The sequence below is a fragment of the Catharus ustulatus genome, chromosome 5 (genome assembly GCF_009819885.2).
Source record: "Catharus ustulatus isolate bCatUst1 chromosome 5, bCatUst1.pri.v2, whole genome shotgun sequence".
Taxonomy (NCBI): Eukaryota; Metazoa; Chordata; class Aves; order Passeriformes; family Turdidae; genus Catharus; species Catharus ustulatus.
The window spans coordinates 36,508,572-36,529,105 of NC_046225.1; the positions used below are offsets into that span (position 1 = coordinate 36,508,572).

Here is a 20,534-nt window from a genome sequence, read left to right on the forward strand (position 1 = left end):
AGCTTGGGTGTTAGTTCAAAGCACTTGATTTATTTATTTCTTTTAACCATTCATACATTCCAGCGAGGGCAGCCTTCTTTTGGAACCTAGTTTGTATTTGTCCTTATAGAAATACCTTAGTCTGATGTGTCCCAGGGAACTGTGGCTTGTGTTTTCTTCTTATTTCTCCTTCCTACCTTTTGAAACAACTCAAAATAAATTAAATAATATTAGGTATGAAGCTCATGAACTTTTGGTATTTTTTATTTGTACCTCATAATAACATGTAATGCTAACTATTTCTCTTCTGCATTTCTGGATTTGTTATTTTCCTATGGTGGTTCCTTTTTTACCATCTACAAGTGGACAGGAATGGCCAATTACATTTTATTCTGCCTTAAGCTTTTATTTTTAGGATGTGGGGTTACAAATGTAACTTGTTTTATATCTTTACTATTACTCCCTCCTTTAATCTTCTCAGAGGAGGAAAAATTCTCAGCTTGTTTGAGAATGACATTTTCTGAAGTGATCCATTTTTTTTACTCATTTCTGGGGGAAATTCTTTCCTAAAATGTGTCATAGACAGTCTGTAAATGAAGCAAACCCACTGATTATGTGGTCACTGTAACGTTACCTTATGTAAATGCATATATGATTCTTCTTGAAATTAACAGCTTATTGTGGTTGAATTTCCTTTTTGGGGTTCTCCTGGATTTGCAGTATATTCTTTTGATGGAAAGGTCTCTCCCTTTCATACAGCATGGGTGTGGACAGTTTCTGCATGTGTTTGTAGCTGTGTTGAAAGTGTTGCTACTCGGGCTCTTCAGTGATGTGTGCTGCAGAAAGTCTAGCTGTGCTGATGTGCTAAGACAAGGGCAGATATGACTACATAAATTATTGGCAGCTGAGTAAAGGGTGAAATCCACAGTTCTCGCGATCTGAAGGGAAAATTCCACAATGATGTTACAGAAAACTGGATTTGGTGGGTTTGGCACCACTGTTAAAAAGCTACCAAATTTTTTAGGACATGAAGAAATAAAAGAAGGTCTGGTGAGAACCTCTCTATCCCCATCCCTCCTCCCAGCACAAAATTTTCCATGTATAAGCTGAGGCTAACTGAGAACACTTCATACAGATAAAAAACAGTTTTGGTTCCTTTCTTTTTCTGCATCCTGTACCACTTCCCTGCCCCATGATTTCCTGTACATTTTCTTCTAGTTACTGAAAATGGGAGACAGAGTATTGCTTCAGAGAACACTGATGAGATGAAGATTTTTAGTTCTCTATCAAACCTGAGAGAGCTTTTGTCTTTAGGCAGATATATTGGATGACAAATGGATTAGTGGGGATGCTGGGTGAGCCAAAGGCCTAAGAACTGGTACCTTAATAATGTCAGATGCATCAGACTCTTAAATTCTTTTGTTTTCTTACCAAATAATCTTATTTAATTCTGTTATATGAAACAAAGATCATTTCTCTAATCGCCTTTGCAGACCTCGCCTGGCCCCTTGCTTTCCAGCTGAATAAACAGAGATAGAGCAATGAAAAACAAATCTTCACCACTAATTAGCTGTTGAAACATTGGTGTTTGCCATTCACTGCATGAACTGACTATCAGGCATTACACCACCATGAAAACAATCTACAACTGTATGTCATGAGTGTAAAATAATACAAGGCACAGAGTACAGTGCTGAATTGCGACTGAATGAAGAGATACTGGGCATGTTGCATGACCTTCAGCAAGATTCAGTGTTTATGTCAGTGAGAAAGATGAGCCAAATTATTCATGAGGCTGAAGGAGGAAAGGACATGTGATCTTGGAACAGTTAGAGTTATGTTATTCTTGGGGGAAAAAATCAAGATGATTATGTTAATATTACCATTTATATTACACTTTCACCAGAGAGTTTCAGGAATTCTGTGTTTTATCCAACTGCAAAAATACAATAGGATTTTAGAGCATCTGCATGGTTTTATTTCTTTTTTGTTTCTTAATTTTTATGAAGCAAATGCTTTCAGAAACAAGGTGAATCAATAGGTGTGAATCATCAATAAGGTGGCTTGAGATGAGATGAAACTTTTAAAGACTATAATATAATCAGGCATTAATATGTGAAAGCATAATAACCCCAAAAACCAAACAAACGATTAAGGACTTTATAAAATAAAAACAAAATTCAAAACTATATTCAGTGATGTAGCTATGTTCTTTAGAGATTCTATACACTTACCAGAGGAAGTTGAGTATAGTATTGCAGGAAATAATAGGAAATGTGTCTTTGAAGATACTGTTTATCATTAGGAATGAGAATTCTGCTTTTCAGCATGGTCTGAGTAGCCCTGCTCAGACGCACTGGTGCAATAAATGCAGAATATGTCCTGACAGAGATGGTGTGCCAGGCTGGGCATTTTTACTTTCAGAAACCACATGTCATCAGTCCCTCCATTTTCATATTAGATATTCACAAAAGTAACTTCTTTTTATGAATAAATAGAGTGTTTCAAATAATCTTATAATTCTACAGTAGAATAGTGAAATTAAATATGTAATTAAATTTCAGTGAGTCAAGCCAAAACTGGCATACACCAAATGAGAAGTAAAAGTATTGGGTGTCTGATGTCTGAATATTTTCTGCTAAAGAAAACACATAAAAAGTAGAGTGGCATTTTTTCACTGCTGCCATTTCATTTTGCCTGCAATGTACAGAGGTTTGACAGTAGCAGTTGCCCACGAATGTTCTCAGACCAGTTTTGACACAGAGTGGCCACATTTATATCTACCTCATGTAAATCATCCATCCTTCGAGAAGGACAAAACCATTAAGCCTTGGGACACTTACAAGAGAACTCACTCACTAGAGTCATTGTGTTTGAAATTCAGTGGGGCACATCTTATAGCCCTGGCTGGAAAAGTAAATTCAGATAATTGCAGTTTTAAGAAATGGAAACCTCATCTATTTGCAGCCAGTCATCCTGGGCTGAGATTTTTGGTTCCTGACAAGTAAAAAACCATTTCTGAGATCCTCAGGGTCCATGAGGCTTTTCTCCTGGCTATTTCTGAGGGGAGTTCCAACCTGTGAAACTGTTCTCTACCTTGCTGAGGTTATGATTTTCAAACTGATGAAACAGTGGTGAATTCCCTTTATGGGGTGCTCATTTTTGCACAGTCTCTGGAAAAGGCAAACACTACACTGTCCAGCTGAATTGTTTTTGGTCCTGAAAACCATTTTTGCTGGTCATTTTCAGTAATATTTTCAAGGGCTTTTTGCTTTTCTCCTGACTGTACTCTACAGCTGGTAACTTCAGTGGATTCTCACTTTAAATACTGGTTTGTGTCATGTCAGTCCTGTGATATAAATGGTTATCTCAATGAGGCTCATTGTTAGCAAAATTCATTTTTAATACTATGTTGAGCTTTAAGCTTTCACTGCCTTAAAATATAACTTCTAAATTTCCAGCATCACATTCTATCAGTTAATCCAATGTGTATTTGTCTTTTCAGATATTAGTTCATTCTACTAATTAAATTTACTTAACCAGTACTTGAACCTTTATCCAAAAACACATTCAACTTCAGATTTCAGCATTGTCACAATGTAACCCTGCCATCTACTGGAAAGTACAGTAGTTTCACGAATACAAGCCGCACGGATTATAAGCCGCGCTTCCGGTGCCTCAACAATGTTGCTGTCTTTGTCAATAGATAAGCCGCACCCCGAATATTAGCCGCACTTTCGTTCGTCGCGAGAATCCGTGCGCAGCTTTCACAAATTGGCCAATTAGTAACAGGATCGCGGCATAGAGGGCTTTACTGGCTCGGGGCGGGGCCAGGAAGGCTCGGCCCGCTCATGGTTGCTGACGGGGCCGGCCGGGTGGTGCTGCAGCCACCGCCAGGCTCACTGGCCCCCCTCTCCCGTCAGCACCGCCTCGCCGCTGCGTTTACGTACTCGCCCTGCCGGCGGGCCAGCCACTGCCACCGCTGGCAGGCATGCCGGCCGCCTCGCCGCTGCGTTGCTTACGTACTCGCCCTGCCGGCAGGCCAGCCACTGCCGCCGCTGGCAGGCATGCCGGCCGCCTCGCCGCTGCGTTGTTTACGTACTCGCCCTGCCGGCGGGCCAGCCACTGCCGCCGCTGGCAGGCATGCCGGCCGCCTCGCCGCTGCGTTGTTTACGTACTCGCCCTGCCGGCGGGCCAGCCACTGCCGCCGCTGGCAGGCATGCCGGCCGCCTCGCCGCTGCGTTGTTTATGTACTCGCCCTGCCGGCGGGCCAGCCACTGCCGCCGCTGGCAGGCATGCCGGCCGCCTCGCCGCTGCGTTGTTTACGTACTCGCCCTGCCGGCAGGCCAGCCACTGCCGCCGCTGGCAGGCATGCCTGCCGCCTCGCCGCTGCGCTGTTTACGTACTCGCCCTGCCGGCGGGCCAGCCACTGCCGCCGCCGCCGGGCTCGCTGGCCCCCCTCTCCCGTCAGCACCGCCCCGCTGCCGCGTTCCCTAGCCCTGCCGGCGGGCTGCCGCCGCCCGGCTCGCCGGCCGTGCCGCGCCGCGTTCCCTAGCCCTGCCGGCGGGCTGCCGCCGCCCGGCTCGCCGGCCGCGCCGCGTTCCCTAGCCCTGCCCGCCGCCGCCCGGCTCGCCGGCCGCGCCGCGTTCCCTAGCCCTGCCGGCGGGCTGCCGCCGCCGGGCTCGCCGGCCACCCCCTCCCGTCTGCACCGCCGCCGCGTTTCCTCGCCCTGGCCGGCACTGCAGGCCCCCGCACCGCCGGGCTCCCCCATGCTGCTGGCCCCGATTCTGCTGGGCTTCCCCCGCTGCCAGGCAGCCCCACCCGCCGGCCTTCCTGCTTCTGCCATGCTCCCCTGCACTGCTAGCCCCAGTTCTCCCAGGCTCCCCCGCCCTACTGACCCGGCTCTGCCGCCCCCCTGCCCCGCCCTGCTGGCTCAGGCTCTGCCGCCCGCCCCCCACACCGCTGGCCCCGCCTCTGCCAGGCTTTCCCACCTCTGCCGGGGCCGGCCGGGCTCCAGCTTGGCTTGGGGCTGCCGCGGGCTCTCACTTCCGTGTTGGCAGCTTTTAGAATTTTGTTAATGTATTAGCCGCCCCGGAATATTAGCCGCACTTCCGGGTTTCCACCAAAATTTTGGTCAAATTGGTGCGGCTTGTATTCGTGAAATTACTGTATATAGTAATGTTTTTGGCATTAAAATTGGGGTGGGATGTCACAGAAAAGGCCACCTCTACTCTGAGACACACAGGCTGATTCCTTGCTGTTCAGTGGAAACATGCACCTGAAATGCACAGATTTACATGGAAAGACATCAATTATGTAGTAAACAAGTGTTTTTCACTCTCAGACAGTCAACATTTTTGCCATCAAAAGTGATCAGATCTCTCATCCTCCCCTCCTGCTACTTTTAGGTGGCATCCCAGGACTAGGGAAGGTGGCTGGGTAGTCCCCTGGCCTCACGGTTCTCTGCAGGATCGGAAAGCTTGGGAGTGGGCAGTGAGGGGATGCACAGCTCCTTTGATGGCTCAGAGAGTTTGTGTGTGTGAGTTTGATTTCTACTTGAGCCTGCAGCTGTACCTCAAGATCACTAGGTTTTCGTCTGGAGGGACAAAAGAAGCAAGCATTTGGAGAGACCAAGTGTAGCAGACTAGCTGGCTTAGAGGAGATGTGCATGTGTTGGTGTTGCCAATCTCTGCTAGCAGGTGATACTCTGGAATAGGCTCTGGGGCTACTTGGACCTATTTTGTCTTCTCTGTAAGTTACTAGTAGACTTCTGGCATCTGGAAATACTGGGTTAAGTAGAAGAAAAAGGCTCTTCTTGCTTCAACAGCAGAACTCTGTTTCTCTTGCCTTGTGCATTTGTGTAGCTGAGATGTGCAAAGAAGTTCTTGTAATTTGGTCAGACATACACTGTGGTTCTGAGAGCCTCTTGCCTCAAAGGCATCAGAGCTGATATCTAACCATCTAACCATCTCTAATTATCACTTCATGTCATGCTCTTTCTGTACCCTTTCTTCTTATACATTTTCCTGTACCCTCTTTGTAGATTTTTGCTTTAGTTGCTCTACAAGACATTTTCTTCTCTGAAAGACAGGGAAAGAAAACCCAATACGAAACAGTAAAGCAAAATTTGCTTCATGGAAGAGTTGGAGGAATTCAGTAAGTCATCTTGCATTGGTTTGCAAGGACTGAAAGCTATGTCCCTGTTTAGTGAACTGCCGTGCATTGATGCACAGCCAAAGCTGTCCATACAGGGAGGGGTCTATTCCCCTTAACACAATACAGACAACTTCACCACCTCAGGTACAGGCTGTATGTGTTTGTAACACATGTTAACACATGTTCAGTCCCAGCAAACAAATCCAACAGCAGCTTCAGCTGTGCTGAAGAGGACACAAGGCTTGGTCAGACTCATTCCCAGACATCTGGGGTTGTGTCACTGAATGTAGCTCCCTACAGAAGGAGCTAGGTTAGGTGTGCCAGCAATGCAGCTAAGCCTAGTGACAACTAGCGTAGCAACAGTGACAGCTCCCCATTAGCAAACAAAAGTTTCTCCAGAATGACTTTTCAGTGGAAACAGCTTTGCAAGTGAAGTACATTAAGTATCTGATTCAGTTTTCTTTTTAAGAATAGATTAAAAGGCAAGATACAACAGGTGAATAATTTTAAAGATTATCGCATAATAGCAATAGTAGAGGTGCAATCAAAGTCTCATTAATGCTTTCTTTCCTCCATGTACCAATTTTTAAAAGAAATGACATTTCTTGGTAGAAGACATTTCTATTATGGAGGAAATTATGTAACTTCTCTTTGATAGGAGAAAAGACCAAAATTGTTATCTACTCTCCATTAAAATTGTCATTTTATAGCTCACCTCCCCACAGAAAGACCTTGAATAGGGTTCGTATTACTTCCAGATATCACGAGAACAAAAGTAATTGGTACCAGCACATTGTCTGGATGTTAATAATATTTCAGTTTTACCTTGTTGGAAAAAAAATATTTCTTGCCGTATTTTAGTAGGGAGGAGATTTGGCACATTCATAGGCTTACTGTGATTATGTGTAATACTTGCATTTAAGCTCAAAACCATTTTAGGTTATTTAGTTTTATGGAGGATTGTCTCCTACAGTATAATAGATGGCAAGGTTTTAGAGCCTCAGACACAGGATATCATTTACCTAGACTGAAATGGGATGAGCTGCAGAAGGTACTGCACCACACATGGGGCTGGTGGTGTTAGCGTAGAAACACATAACCACAGGATGATTATATGCAGATGCTTTTATTGAAGAGCTCTGGGAGTCGGGGTACAAACCCAAATCTGACTCCAACATGGATTCGAGAGGGACATGTTTTTATACCCTTTTCATTATGTAGCTATATAATAATTACTAAACCCATATTGTTCTATTGTATAAATAGATCTTATCCAAGCATGGATTCTTGTGATTTTCATCAGATTCCTAAAATACCCTTTCTCATGATTCTTGTTTCAATTACATTTCTTCTCATGATTCTTATTATGATCAAACAATAATATATTCAATTTACCAAACAATTATTACATTTAACAATCATATTATTTATCTCATGATGATTACGCAGGTGCAGTTTCACATGACTCAATAAAGACAAAGCTTAACATTTGTTCCCAGGGCCTAGTCCCCTTTCCCAGGCCTACCAGACCCAACTTTTCTTTCTAACCCCTAAATCTGTTGTATATAATTCCCATGATTTTAGAAACATTTTTAACCCTATGCTATCAGTGGGGTCAGACTCTGGTCTTTGCAGAAGAATCTTTTCACTAGGCATAAATGGGTAGTTTTAAAGGGAGAGGGCACAGGAACTGCTTGAGCTGTTCATGATCAGAAGACAAGAAAGAAGGATATTTTGGGTGACTGCCAATGAAATGAGTTCTGATTTTTCTGCTCCAGCACTGAACTGGAACTGCTTGTCCTTAGGCTGAGAGATGGGTGGGACAGAGTGGGACAAGTTACTGTGATGTTGCTCTACCCTCCTGTGAACACCATGTATGTTTCTCACAGAAACAGTGTGGGATATTATTTCCTCCAGCTACAATATATCTCTGCATATTAAATTGAAGCATTTCTTAAACAAAAGAAGGACAATTTCAGTCATGGTTGAATCACAAAGGGAACCAAAAATATTCTTGTTTAGCTTCTGTCATATCATCATAGTGTATGTGACAATAGGAGGAAAAGTTTCTTCCACCTACCCTGCATTTTGTATCCTAAAGAGCAACTACTGTCTACCCTATTCAGAAAATGTTATTTTTTTGCATACATACCTCCTTTTGTTTTTTGGTTTTTTTTCCTGGTAGGTTTTAAGAGCTCATTAAAACTGCTTCTTCCCTTTCACAGGACTCAGGTATTTATGCATTATAAAAATTCCATTTTGTCTACAACACAGGTTGGTTTTTCTGCCTACTTTCATTGTTCTCAAGTCTGCATTAATGAGACACTCTAGAAGAAATCTTAACAAATAGATTGCCTCTAAGGGAGAAAATGGTATCATCCACTAGAATAAATAAACTTGCAAGAAATTCTGAGACTCATAGACTGCCTAAATATTAATTTTTGCAGAGTTAAATAGGATTATTCTTGTTTGCAGAAAGCTATCTATGGACTTTTCAGAATGGACGTACTTACTAAACATTTGAAAAGCAGGAAGAACGAAGCAGAGTAACCATCTGACCAGCCTTCCACTGGTAACTCTTCCTAGTCTGGAGTGGGAATGGTTGCTGTGAATAGAATGAGCATGGTCAGGAAAGGGTGACCAAAGTAACCCCAACTGGCAGAACAAACAGGGTGAATTTGGTGTTTCTTATGTATTCTGTAGAATTTTATTCTGTCTTTTACTTTCATTGGTGCCAAATACCCATCACTTTTAGCACTTTAGCAATGAGTTGTCCCTGCACTCTGAACAGGGGTATGGTGTCAGTTCTTGCTTACTCGAGAGATGCTCTGGATGCCAAAATGCCATGGCAGGGGCAGTTCATCCCAAGATGCTCTTTCCCGCATTCCTCATGCTCTTAGAAGTCAGGAATCTTTTTAGGTAAGCCCAGCTAGTGTGAGGCATGTTCAGCTATCTCACAGGTCCAGTCAGGCAAATATATGCAAGATAACCACATCAGGTATTTGGGGGGAGATGTAACTGTGCATTTCAAGGTCATAGGTAATTCAAGATAATTGAAACAGCAACAGGAGCACGTGGCTTTCTCTTCACTGCACTTGATATGTGGGTAATTGGCTTTTCTTTGCATGATATATGTATAGTTCATGCACTGATGACAAGTAGTTGTGCAAAATATTTGCAGCTCTGGAGAAATAAAGTGCTTCCACTGTGGGTGTTTATTGTCTGATGAAAAATACATCATTTTGTTTGAGTAGTTTATTTCTGGAGTCCAGAGAACAGCTTAATCACTTTAGAAAGCTAATTTATGAAACTGCTGTAAAATATCATAGTCTGTAGAGCAACTTAATATGTGTACAACATGGCTTATAAAATAAAACAATTTTTAGTATAAAAAGTGATATAATTATTTGGTAGAATACCTATTATTAAAAAATACAGACAGGAAATGAATGTATTAGAAATCAAGTGTTCTTATTTTATTTGGAAAATATAAATTGGTGGTAAAATAAATTAGATGTAAAATCTATTGATTTTAAAGTCCACTGAGACTTTCAAAATATAAAAATGAAATGGTTATCACTCAAATGCCATTCATTCTCATAAAACAAACTCAGTTTATCTGAATAGTTTTCCTATTATTTGTTTGATTTGTAAATAGTTTATAAAGACATTTTCAAAACTAAATTTTGTTTTGAAGCACCTTCTGTGCTGTGGAAGAGATTTAACTTTGTAAAAAATTCTTTATGGAATATAAGGCTAAAATATCAGACTTGCTTAGGTCCTGTGTGGAGTTATGTACATGTGCTGCTGGATGGCTTCAGGCTGCTTTCAGATTTTATGTGGAGAATATAGAATTCATCACTTTAGGTCTACTCTTTTGTATTTCAAGATCTCAGAGTTACAGTAATTTCACGAATACAAGCCGCACCACTTTGACTAAGATTTTGCTCCCAAACCGGAAATGCGACTTATACTCAGGAGGGGCTAATATGTGAATAATTTTCTGACATTTACAACCTCAGAAGTGCCAGCCAGAGTGCTGATCCGAGCAGCTGCAAAGCCGGCATTTCGCGATTGTTACAAATTGTTACTCTGTTGTGCCGCAGGTGGAGCCTGGCTCCCTGCAGGCGGCACGGGGGGTGGGGAGAGAGGAGGGAGAGCTCTCTCCTTCCCTCCTCTGCCGCGGCCCGGGGGGAAGACGGGACCCCCCGCTGCCATTGCTGAGGCTCGGGGAGGCAGCGGGGGCCCCGCGCTGCCATCGCCGCGGCTCAAGGAGGAAGCGGGGTGCTCCGTCCCCGCCCGCCGCCGCGGGAGCCGGGGGGCTCGGTCCCTGCCTGCCACCACAGGGCAGCGCCGGGCCGTGGTGACCGAGCCCAGTGGCAGCGGCAGCTGGCTCCGAGCGGCCCCGCCAAGCAGCAGCGCCGGGCTGGGCCACCTGGCCCCGTCAGCAGCCCCGAGTGGGCCGAGCCTGCACAGCCCGAGCCGAACCAGTAAACCCCGCCCTGCCGCCGTTCTGTTACTATTTGGCAACTTTGTTGCACGCGGGTCCTCGCTGCGAATGACAGAGCGGCTTATACTCGGGTGCGGCTTATTTATGGACAAAGAACGAAATATTTGCCAACACCCAGAGATGTGGCTTATACTCAGTGCAGCTTGTATTCGTGAATTTACTGTATATATAAAGGATACGAAGCCGTTGGGTTTATGCAGCCACGTTCTTTGGTGTGACAAACCTTGTGGCTGACAAGCAAGTGACAGTGCTGAGCAGCCAATGTGTCTTCTTGAGCCATTTGTTGATAGGCATAAACAAACTTACTAAAAAGATAAAAAAAAAAAAAAAATCATTGTGCACTTTGGTCATACAGAGAGCCAATAATAGTCTTAAATTACATGTCCATGGGGCTGGATACTCTCAGCTCCTGAGCTCTCAAAAGGGTATGGCGTAAACTTCACCAAATTGCTTGAAGTCTTTGCTCTGAGACACAGCTTACACACCTCCAGCAGGGAGGTTTGTATATTCATAATTAGGTTACAGGGATAGTTTCAGGTGATCTTTGCTGGATGTTCTGTTGTTTGCATGTACTGTGCAAAGTATTATTATTCAGAGTTATTGTGCATTTCTTGATAGTTACTGAAGAGAAGATTGTTACATTTTTTTGGTGTTGGAGTAAAATTAGACACATAATTTCCATGCATCAATAAATGTATGTTTCAAAAAGTGCCAGTTCGCAAGAGAATTTTGTTTTGGTCACTTCATACAATTACTCCCACAATTTCTCATAGTGTCCTAAAATCCTGCTGTTGAAAATATAGGTAAAAAACAGATAAAACAAATGTCTTTAAAGAGAAGCTGGAGCTGGCTTAATCCAAATACCAGCAACTAATACACTGACCACTAATATCAAGCTGGAATACTGTGCTGGTAAGGAACTTCAGACATTTTGAAAGCCCCAGGCAAATATTCCATCTTGCTCCCCTCCATGCTGTTCCACTTGACCTTGAGCCTTCATTCTCTCAAGTCACAATTGACTTGACTGACTGGTTTAGGATGGCACATAGGCTGATATCTTAGGCTGCAGAATTAATGCTTTAATGCAGCAACGTGTCAGTGTTGGAAATCACTCTGCTCTGAAGTGAACCAAATGGGAATGGGGGAGAAATGTGCAGCCCTTCTACTTGCTTGGGACAGTCTTCAACATCTAATCAGGAAACACAACAACAGAGTCTCTGAAATCTCTCTGGTGAGATACATAACTCATATGTGAGTAAGAGATAGTTCAGCTGTGGTGAAGAGGGCATGGAAATGCTGAAATGTATCAGGAAAACTGCACTGAAATGTTATGTTGCAGTTGCTCTGCTCTCTTGAGCAGATGCATGGTTTTGTTCCGCAGCTTCTAAGCAATGGAGCTTGGCACTTCAGACTTGGCACTTCAGACTTGGCACTTCACCCTGTGCTCATTCTGTCCTGCTCCTCTCATGTGCACTGTATGATTTGCACCAAAACAGCTCAAAGAACTTTGTAATTATAATCTGTATAGGTCAAAGTCTCCAGGCATTAACAATTATGAATTTACCAGTATGATAAAAATTAATTTGACTGCTTACAGATAATGAAAATAATGGCATATAAGTGAGGGGTTAAAGATGTGTGGCTTTTTGTATGGGCCATTAAATGGAGAGAAATCTAACCATATGCTGTTATCTTGCTTTTTGGTACTTAAGCTGGTGTTGGTCAGCGTACACAAATCCCTTGTCTGCCTCAGCTACTGCGTGTGTGAACCTTCATGGTCCATTGCTACCATAGCTGGAACTGCTGAGATCTCCAGTGCCTTGGCTACTACTGACCACTTTGGTTCTCACACCCTAACATTCCATGGACTTTCTGACAACAGGTTGAAGACTGGTAAGTATTTTTGGAGTATTTCTTTGACAATGGAAAGAGGGGTCTGTGTTCATGTGTTCTGTAACAGCTGCCTGAACAGTCTTGAGAACAATTCCTGATCAGTAATGGAAAAAAAGCTAGGTGCTGCTTTGGTTATTGCATGGATGTCTCTTGCCAATACTCTAGAGAAGGAGGATATACTGCAGACCTAAAAAACTCCTCTGATGTCCTTTCTCTTATTTGAAAAGTGGTCCACAGTGTCTGTAGGACTGGGAATGTGTTTTGTTCTGGAAAAAAAAAGTAAGTCAGTGACTTGATAACAAGTATAATTGATGTTAGAACAAAAATTAAAGATGGAAAGAAAACTAATACTATCACCAGAATATTTCCTAGTCTTTAGAAAATCTGGATTTTTCTCCACTCCAAAGGGATTTTTTGTTTCCTTTGGGTTTCCTTTTTGCCATAATGGTTGTAAATTGCACAATGTGCACAATTATTAATGAAGAAAAAGTAAAAAGTAAATTAATTTTGGGTTTACAAAAACCAACAAGATCACATCACTTAAAATTTTCTATGGTTTGGGTAAATAAATTTCTCATAGTTATGTCTTAGGTACAGGCCAGGTTTCACTGTTGGAAGTACTGTGGTGGAGACAGCATTTTTGAATACAAGAGTGTGGTTACTCAGATCTTACTGGTTCATGGTGTACTGTTAATACATTCATGCTTCTTCTAGAGTTTTACATATTTTAGTATAGAAACTGTAAAATGCTAAAAGTTCACACCCTAGTCTTGCTAGTCTTGAAGGTGAAAGGAATTGATACAAAGATTGACCCATCCTGTCATTTATACATCCTGAGGAGACAAGCATTTCTCTTTGTGGACATTTTCCATGTCCACCACATTTAATGGAATTTTGTTATATTACATTCCCGGGGAAATGACATGCAAACAATGGATCAGATCCAAACTATCATAGTAACCATGTGATTTACCCTTCACAGCCCTTGAAATTTTATTGTCTTCTGAAAGAAAACATCACTTGACTCATAGCATATTCAGAACAACAAAAATTCACAATACAGGTAAAACTACTTGAAGAATAATGTTTTTCCCCCTGAGTGGACAGTTTTTACTCACCCTGTCTCCTTCCATGATCAGCTGTTGTGTTTTGAAGGTTTACTTAATTGTAATCCTTGGAGCCATTCCAATGGAAGGACAGTTTTTCTCTGCCAAGCCTGGCAAAAGAAAAGATATAAAATCAATATTTTATTGATCCTGCAGGTCTCCAACACTGTCATACTGAAAGTAGCTTCAAGATGGACAAGATCTCATCTGCAATACTATGGGTCTATTACTACACAATTTATTTACACTAATGTTTTATGAGATGACCAAGCAATCCCTTTTTCTGGACCCTGGGCTAGGTTTCCTTTTGTCAGTCAATGATATTCCAAATCAGTGATGCATGCAGTTCAGCATAACTTAATCAATGTTTGTTTTGAAGTAAGTTTTTAAAGTAACTGAAAAAGTATGTTTATCCTCCATTATTACCAGATGTATACTGGCAGAAAAAGCAGAGAAATGCAGTAACACAGTCTTCATTTGAACTGGTATTAGGCATGCTAATTGGACCCTTTTCTTTACAGCATGTGCACATGTGCATGCAAGGGAGCATGTGTAGACCCTCTCTAGATGCATACTCAGAGTCCAGCAGCTTATTACCTTGGCACTTTCCATCACTGCATGATGTCATGTGTGCCTGCTGCTAAGTCATTTTATTTGCAGCAAGTCATGGTAGCGCTTTGTCTTGCATTTCACTGTGAAAGCTGTAACCTTATCGAAACCCCCATCCTTCCAGACATCCAGACAGCCTATTTGCAGCTGGGTCTTTTCAGCAGGGGCCTGCTAACTTCATTTGCTATTGTCTGCTTTTACAGAAGTGGTGGACTGTAGCCTCATTGACAGATCATTTTTTTCATTATCAGCATATGCTGATATTGAATACTTACTATTCCCTCTTCTTGTCCATTTTCTGCTTATTGTCAAAGGAGCTAAAGTGTTTTGTGGAAAGCCCAGCTTCCCAAGTCAATTTTGCATGGCAAAAAGAACATCACAGAAAGAACTTCCTGGGAACATACATGTCTTGTATAATTATGTCCAAATAAAATTATGCTGTGAACATTAATCTGAACTGCAGAGTTGTTTGATGCAGTTATAAATCTTTCCAAATTATTTTAATATTTATTGCAGTTCTTAAAAAGGGAAGTCCAGCAGTTTTAGCAACAAATACCTTGCATAACTTTTTTACTCCACAGTTAGTGACCACCTCTACAGTTTATCAGGTGAAAAAATATTTCCCTAAAGGAAATAAACCCACTTTAGTCTTTAGTACTTATATACAAGTTTATAGTCTGCAAGCCAGCAGGCTATTGCCTTAGCTGTGCCTTTGAGACACTACTTATCATACAGAACAACTCTGAGTCAAGCAGCTGTTGGCCTCAAAACAGGAGGACAGGCACAAAACTTCTTCACTGCATGAGTTGCCAGGGTTTTGAGTTACTGATGATTTTCTCTGCCAAGAGCCATAATCTGGATTTGAAAAGAAAATAAAAGTCTAATTAACTCATGTTTTGTACTTTATCTGAAAGCCATGACTTACCTACAGAGAGGTGAATGTAGCAGAGCATAGTCACTTCCCATTGCCTGAGTGACTCCAAAGTTTGGTCCCTTCAGCTGCTGCTCTCTCTGTGACACTCCTGCTGTTTGCAGTGTTTTGCTTCTTCACTGAGACAGCAGGACAGCCCTTGGCAGAGCCGAGGGTGATTTGCCTTCAGATCCCCGTGACGTTCCTGCTGCAGATGAGTCGTCAGCTTTGTGAGCACTGCAGACTGATTTTACATTCCTGGGTATACATGCCTGGCTCGTGCCTGCAGACTTCTGTGAGAGTTTCTGGTAAAACTGCAGGTATCACTTGCAATCTGTGACAACCTGGGTGACTGAGGCTCTCTGCTTTTTTCCTCTGACCAACCCATGATTTCCTGTGAGGAGTTTACTGAAGGTGCATGGCAGGATGTCCCTTTCAGGGTGGGTTCCCAGCTGAAATCTGCTGAACTGTCATGTTCAGAAAGGTGTGAAAGTTGTCCTGGAGTTCATCTATGTAGTCATTAGTGTCTTCCTCTTCTGTAGTGTCCTTCTGTAGTGTCCTTCTGTTCTTCTGGAGTGATGTTGTGAAGAGGCTGATCTCTGTCAGGCTGATTTCTGGTAGCCTGGTGAGGTGTTACTGTGAGTGTGACCTACAAGTTTAAATTCAGAGATGATCATGCTAATTTGAACCTTTTCAATTTGGCTCCATGTGTGTCTAAGTGTTCATATGCAAACTTTCATTTCCAAAGACAGGCAGAGGCTTCCTCACCTCTTTCCCACATTTGATTAGGTGGCTGACTGCTGCTGCTAACAGATTACATTTTCAGCTATTACCAATTGCTCATAGATATAATTTAGTCTTGTTAGGTGTAGGAAAAAAATAAAACAAAATAGGTCACTTTGTCATCAGATCGTAATAGTCTTGCCACATAAAACCTTTCTGATTATTACTTTTAAGTTAGTCAGTAATGCCTTCTGAGCTATAATGGAAGTGGAAAAGTGGCATCCAGAGTAATGTGAGACAGTACATGTGCACAGCAGACATTGTCTCCTCTAAAACCTCTCTGTATCCCTACTGCAAGAAAAATAAGTTAATTTTCATAGAAATTCAAATATAATCTCTGATTCTTGTCAAGCTCTGTACATTTTAACATCTTTGAAGTTCTCTTGGTGCTGCTTCTGCCTTAATAAAAGACTCAGTTTTCAACAAGATAGGCAGCTATGAGAGGCTGGTGCTCATGGCTGTGTATTTTCCTTCCAAATTAAGGTTATGTAGCCTTCTGGAACTAAACAGTAATGCATGGAATTAAGGTTGTTTGTGTAAATTTATAAAGTCATATAACAACAGGGCCTGTTCAACTAAGCTGAGAGTTGGAGTGAGCCGGTGTCATTGGGAAATATGCTCTGAGATGGGAGATTGGATCACTGGATAACAGGGTGGATAAAACAGGGCTTGACCTCTAGGCATAAAAGAAACAAGGCAAAGCTTGAGTTCATTGCAGGTAACTGGGGAAGCTTTTCAGAGTTCAGGCAAAAAGCTGATCCTAAAGCAGTTTTTACATTATGAACAGCTTTGGCTGGGATGAAGGTGAAAAACTACACTGAGTAAAACTATGATTTATGCAAATCTACAAATCTGAACTCCACCATAAACCTGCTTCTAATTTCTATCTGACCTGGAGGAAAAATAGGACAAAACCCTCTCTGGGGAAAAGAAGTGGGGTGTAAAGGCTGGAGCTTGAGTTGGGGCTTGAATTCACAGAGCTCCAGGGTAAAGGACATTGTCTGCAAGGTAGACAGAGATGCTCTTCTGTCAGGTCAGTGGCAGGCAAGGATATCTCACTGTGGAGGGGTGGAGGTTAGATTGGAATATATGTTCAGTCAATGCCAAGACCATGACTTGTTTCAGGTTGACTTAAGAAATTAATCCACATTTGGTTTCTGAGCCACTTTTTGCTCTGGGGCTTAACTGCAAGGCTAGGGTAAAGATCAATCAGTGTTGTGGTATAAGCTGGGATTTGCTATTGCCATTGCCAGTAAATGGTGCTGACAAACTGGTTACACAGAGCTGGCCAGACTGTGTTGGGTGTCAGTGCCAGTTTGTGTTCCTGTGATGTTCATACATGTGGACCTGGATTTAGGGGGAAAGCTAGGCTTGTACTTAAGAGTGAGTTTGCTTAAGTACATGTGGGAAAACTCAGATGTCAGCCTATTTTAACTTGTCTGGACTGCCTGTGCACAAGTATATAAATAAAAGTTAGAAATGATGGTTATTTTTCAGGAGGCTGAAAAACTTCAGGTAAAATGCTCTTCAAATATAATTTTCTTCTTTGAATTTGCTTGGATCTTGACACATAAAGCAGCAGCACAGATGCTACCAATGTGTACTGAGCACACTGACCTTTCAGCAATTTCCCTGTGTGTCAAGCATTGTATCTTTCTGGCCCTAGGGAATCACAGGATGCTGGAAGCAAACTCAAGTAAAACTATAAAAAAAATCAATGCTCTTGATTTCAAAGAACAGAAAAACACATGAGTCAGTCACAGAGACATAATCCCTTACTACCCTCCTTGACATGCCCAGCCATGATTTCATTGGAAATCAATTCTAAGTGCTATCCTAGATGGGGCTTCTTTTGACTACATTTTTCACAAATCCTTTGATTTTTTTTTCATGAAAGCTTTAAAAAAGAGCAAAGTTGGTGGCTGACTAGTAGTAGCTGATGAGCTAATTGAATGCCTGGCTTTGAGGGTAATTAAAAAAGTGTAATTAACTAGGACCTGGTCAGTGGAGAAACTGTCCAGCCTGCTTGCATTTGGTGATGGAGCTGCACACCTCTGGCCAATAGATGTTTCTCACAGAGTTATATAAATAAAATAAGTAAAATAAAAGGCCATGTAAAATTCTACATTGTACATTACATATGTTCTATAAGTATAACTCATGGTAGACTTGGGTCTGTAAAGCACTACTCTTATTACATGGCAAAGGCAAGTCTCATGGCTGAATAAGAGAACTGGATGTAAGAAGGTCTAGAAGATCTTTATTATAGGCTTCCTCAGGAACTTTGGACAATTCTTTATATTTGTTTCTCAATATTCCAAACTGCAGAAGAACAATATTTACACTTTGATGTAAATATACAATTTTTTTTACGAGGACCTTAGAATAAAATGGTATTTCTGGGTCATTAACATGTTGCATCCAACTGGGCTTGTGGGCTGTGGCATGGGGTAGTTTACTTTCTTACTTGAAAACAGATACTTTTCCCTACTTTTGCTCTGATGATGTGCTTAGACATAAAGAAAAAGCATCAAAACCAATATATATAATCTACAACAGTTTATCTTAGGCTGTGATTTGGCTTCGTTAGAATCTGTTAGCTAGATTTCATCATGGTTTTGGGAAGCTGATGAGTCACTGCACTTGTAATGAGTGGATCTTTGTGGGTTAAATTATTGTCTCATTGTCTCACATTGCACATAATGTGAAGTAGCTCTGCCTTAATTGCTTTATCATGAATCATTGCACGTAAAAATTAAGGAAGAAGTTAAGAAGGAGTTTCCATGCACATGGAGTGTAAGACTGAGAGGGGATGTCAGTTTAATGCTTGCCTTTCCTAAATAATGTGAAGCCAGCTTCCCAAGGACAAGCCTCAAAGAAGTCACAAATTTAAGAATTGCTTTTTTAAAGTACAATCAGTAAGAGGCCATTCTGTGGTCACTCATAGGTGAACTGAGAAAGAACAGTGCTTGCTTCCTCAAGGACTTGTCTTTTCAGATATTAGTTCATTCTGCTAATTAAATTTACTTAACCAGTACTTGAACCTTTATCCAGAAACACATTCAACTTCAGATTTCAGTATTGTCTTTCCTCAAGGGCTTGTAAAGGAGAAGGAATCAGCCACTCTACTCTGAAACCTCACTAAGAGCACACTGCTCAGGAGCACTGGGAGAGAAGGAAGGTATTCTCAGATCTGTGTAATGAAGCACTGCTTCTCCACTGATCTCAACTGTGTGATTAGAAGCTTGTTTTATTCCACACAAGAAATTCTAGGTTTTAAACAATTTTTCAACAAGACTGTTGAAGACTTGAGACTCTTTGCTTGTTTGAATAGTACAGAAATCTTGAGCATGTTCTGAAAGTTGGTAGTATGAGAAAACATTTTTAAGTTGTGCTTGTCCAGCAGAGATGATTTTGGAAAAAAATGAAACACAAATTCTTTACCAATGGAGAGAGAAGAGAGCATCTTAGGCTTTTAATATTCTTTTAAAAATTGTCCAGACAGCATAAAAATAGCCTGGATAGCTTTTCTCAGATAGGGTTTAGAAACTGTGTGTTTGACTTTGTATCTTTGTGGATGGTCATTTGGAGTATTGAAGAACTTCACTATGCTGAGCTAATTTTTCTGGGAACAGAGCTCCAGAGAAACTGAGTTTTAAGGTGAGTGGCTGATCAGAGGTCTGGAGCACCTCTCCTGTGAAGAAAGGCTCAGAGTGTTGATGTTGTTCAGCCTGGAGAAGAGAAGCCTCCAGGGAGACCTTTAAGCAACCTTCCAGGACCTGAAGGGGGACTGCAAGAGATCTGGATAGGGACGTGTTACAAAGGCATGGAGTGACAGGACATGGGGGAAAGGCTTCAAACTGAAAGACAGTAGGTTTAGAAATAAAATTAGGGAAAAATTCTTTACCGTGAGGGTGGTGAGGCACTGGGAACAGGTTGCCCAGAGAAGCTGAGGCTCTTCCATTCCTGGAAGTGTTCAAAGCCAGGTTGGATGGGGCTCTGAACAGATTGGTCCAGTGGAAGGTGTCCCTGCCAAGGCAGGAGGGTTGGAACTAGATGATTTTGAAGGTACCTTCCAACCCAAAGCATTCAATGGTTCTATGATATATATAATTGAGTACATTTAATTCTTGCTTAGTATAAGTGGGTTTTGGAAGCTCAGATTTGACCAGTGGTGAATGACAGGTCATTAATGTCTAACTACCAAAATATATTTAAAGCAAAGGATTCAGTATGTTTCACTATTTGCATTTTTTAACTGGGGCAGATGAAAATACATTGCTCCTTTTGAAAGAAAAATTGTATGTGACAGGAATACTAAAAACCAGAAGCAAGTACTTACCTATTCCTACTGAAGAATACAATTTAGGTCACCCTCTGTCATAAGAAAATCAAAGTCGTGCAAGCAAAAAGGAAAATGTATTTATAAAGTAGCTATATTCTACATTTTCTTCATTCCACCAAAATGTACTGACAGACGATGTGTAACCTGTGACTGTGCAACAAGAACAAGTGGAATTAAATTGCATTACTCCTGGAGCTGTTTTATTCCTTTCACCAAATAGACACTAGGGAAACTAAGGAATGG

At 41.8% G+C, this 20,534-nt stretch overlaps 1 protein-coding gene across 1 annotated transcript in view; it reads left to right on the forward strand.

The window, feature by feature from the left end:
- Positions 1 to 14,643, forward strand: part of LOC116996831 — a 19,898-nt gene extending 5,255 nt beyond the window's left edge. The window contains exons 4-6 of the mRNA XM_033060854.1: positions 12,358 to 12,538; positions 13,521 to 13,601; positions 13,801 to 14,643. Of these exons, the coding sequence (XP_032916745.1) occupies positions 12,358 to 12,538; positions 13,521 to 13,601; positions 13,801 to 13,895 (357 nt within the window). The 3' untranslated portion in view covers positions 13,896 to 14,643. The remainder of the gene's footprint in view (positions 1 to 12,357; positions 12,539 to 13,520; positions 13,602 to 13,800) is intronic.
- The last annotated feature ends 5,891 nt before the right edge of the window (positions 14,644 to 20,534 follow it).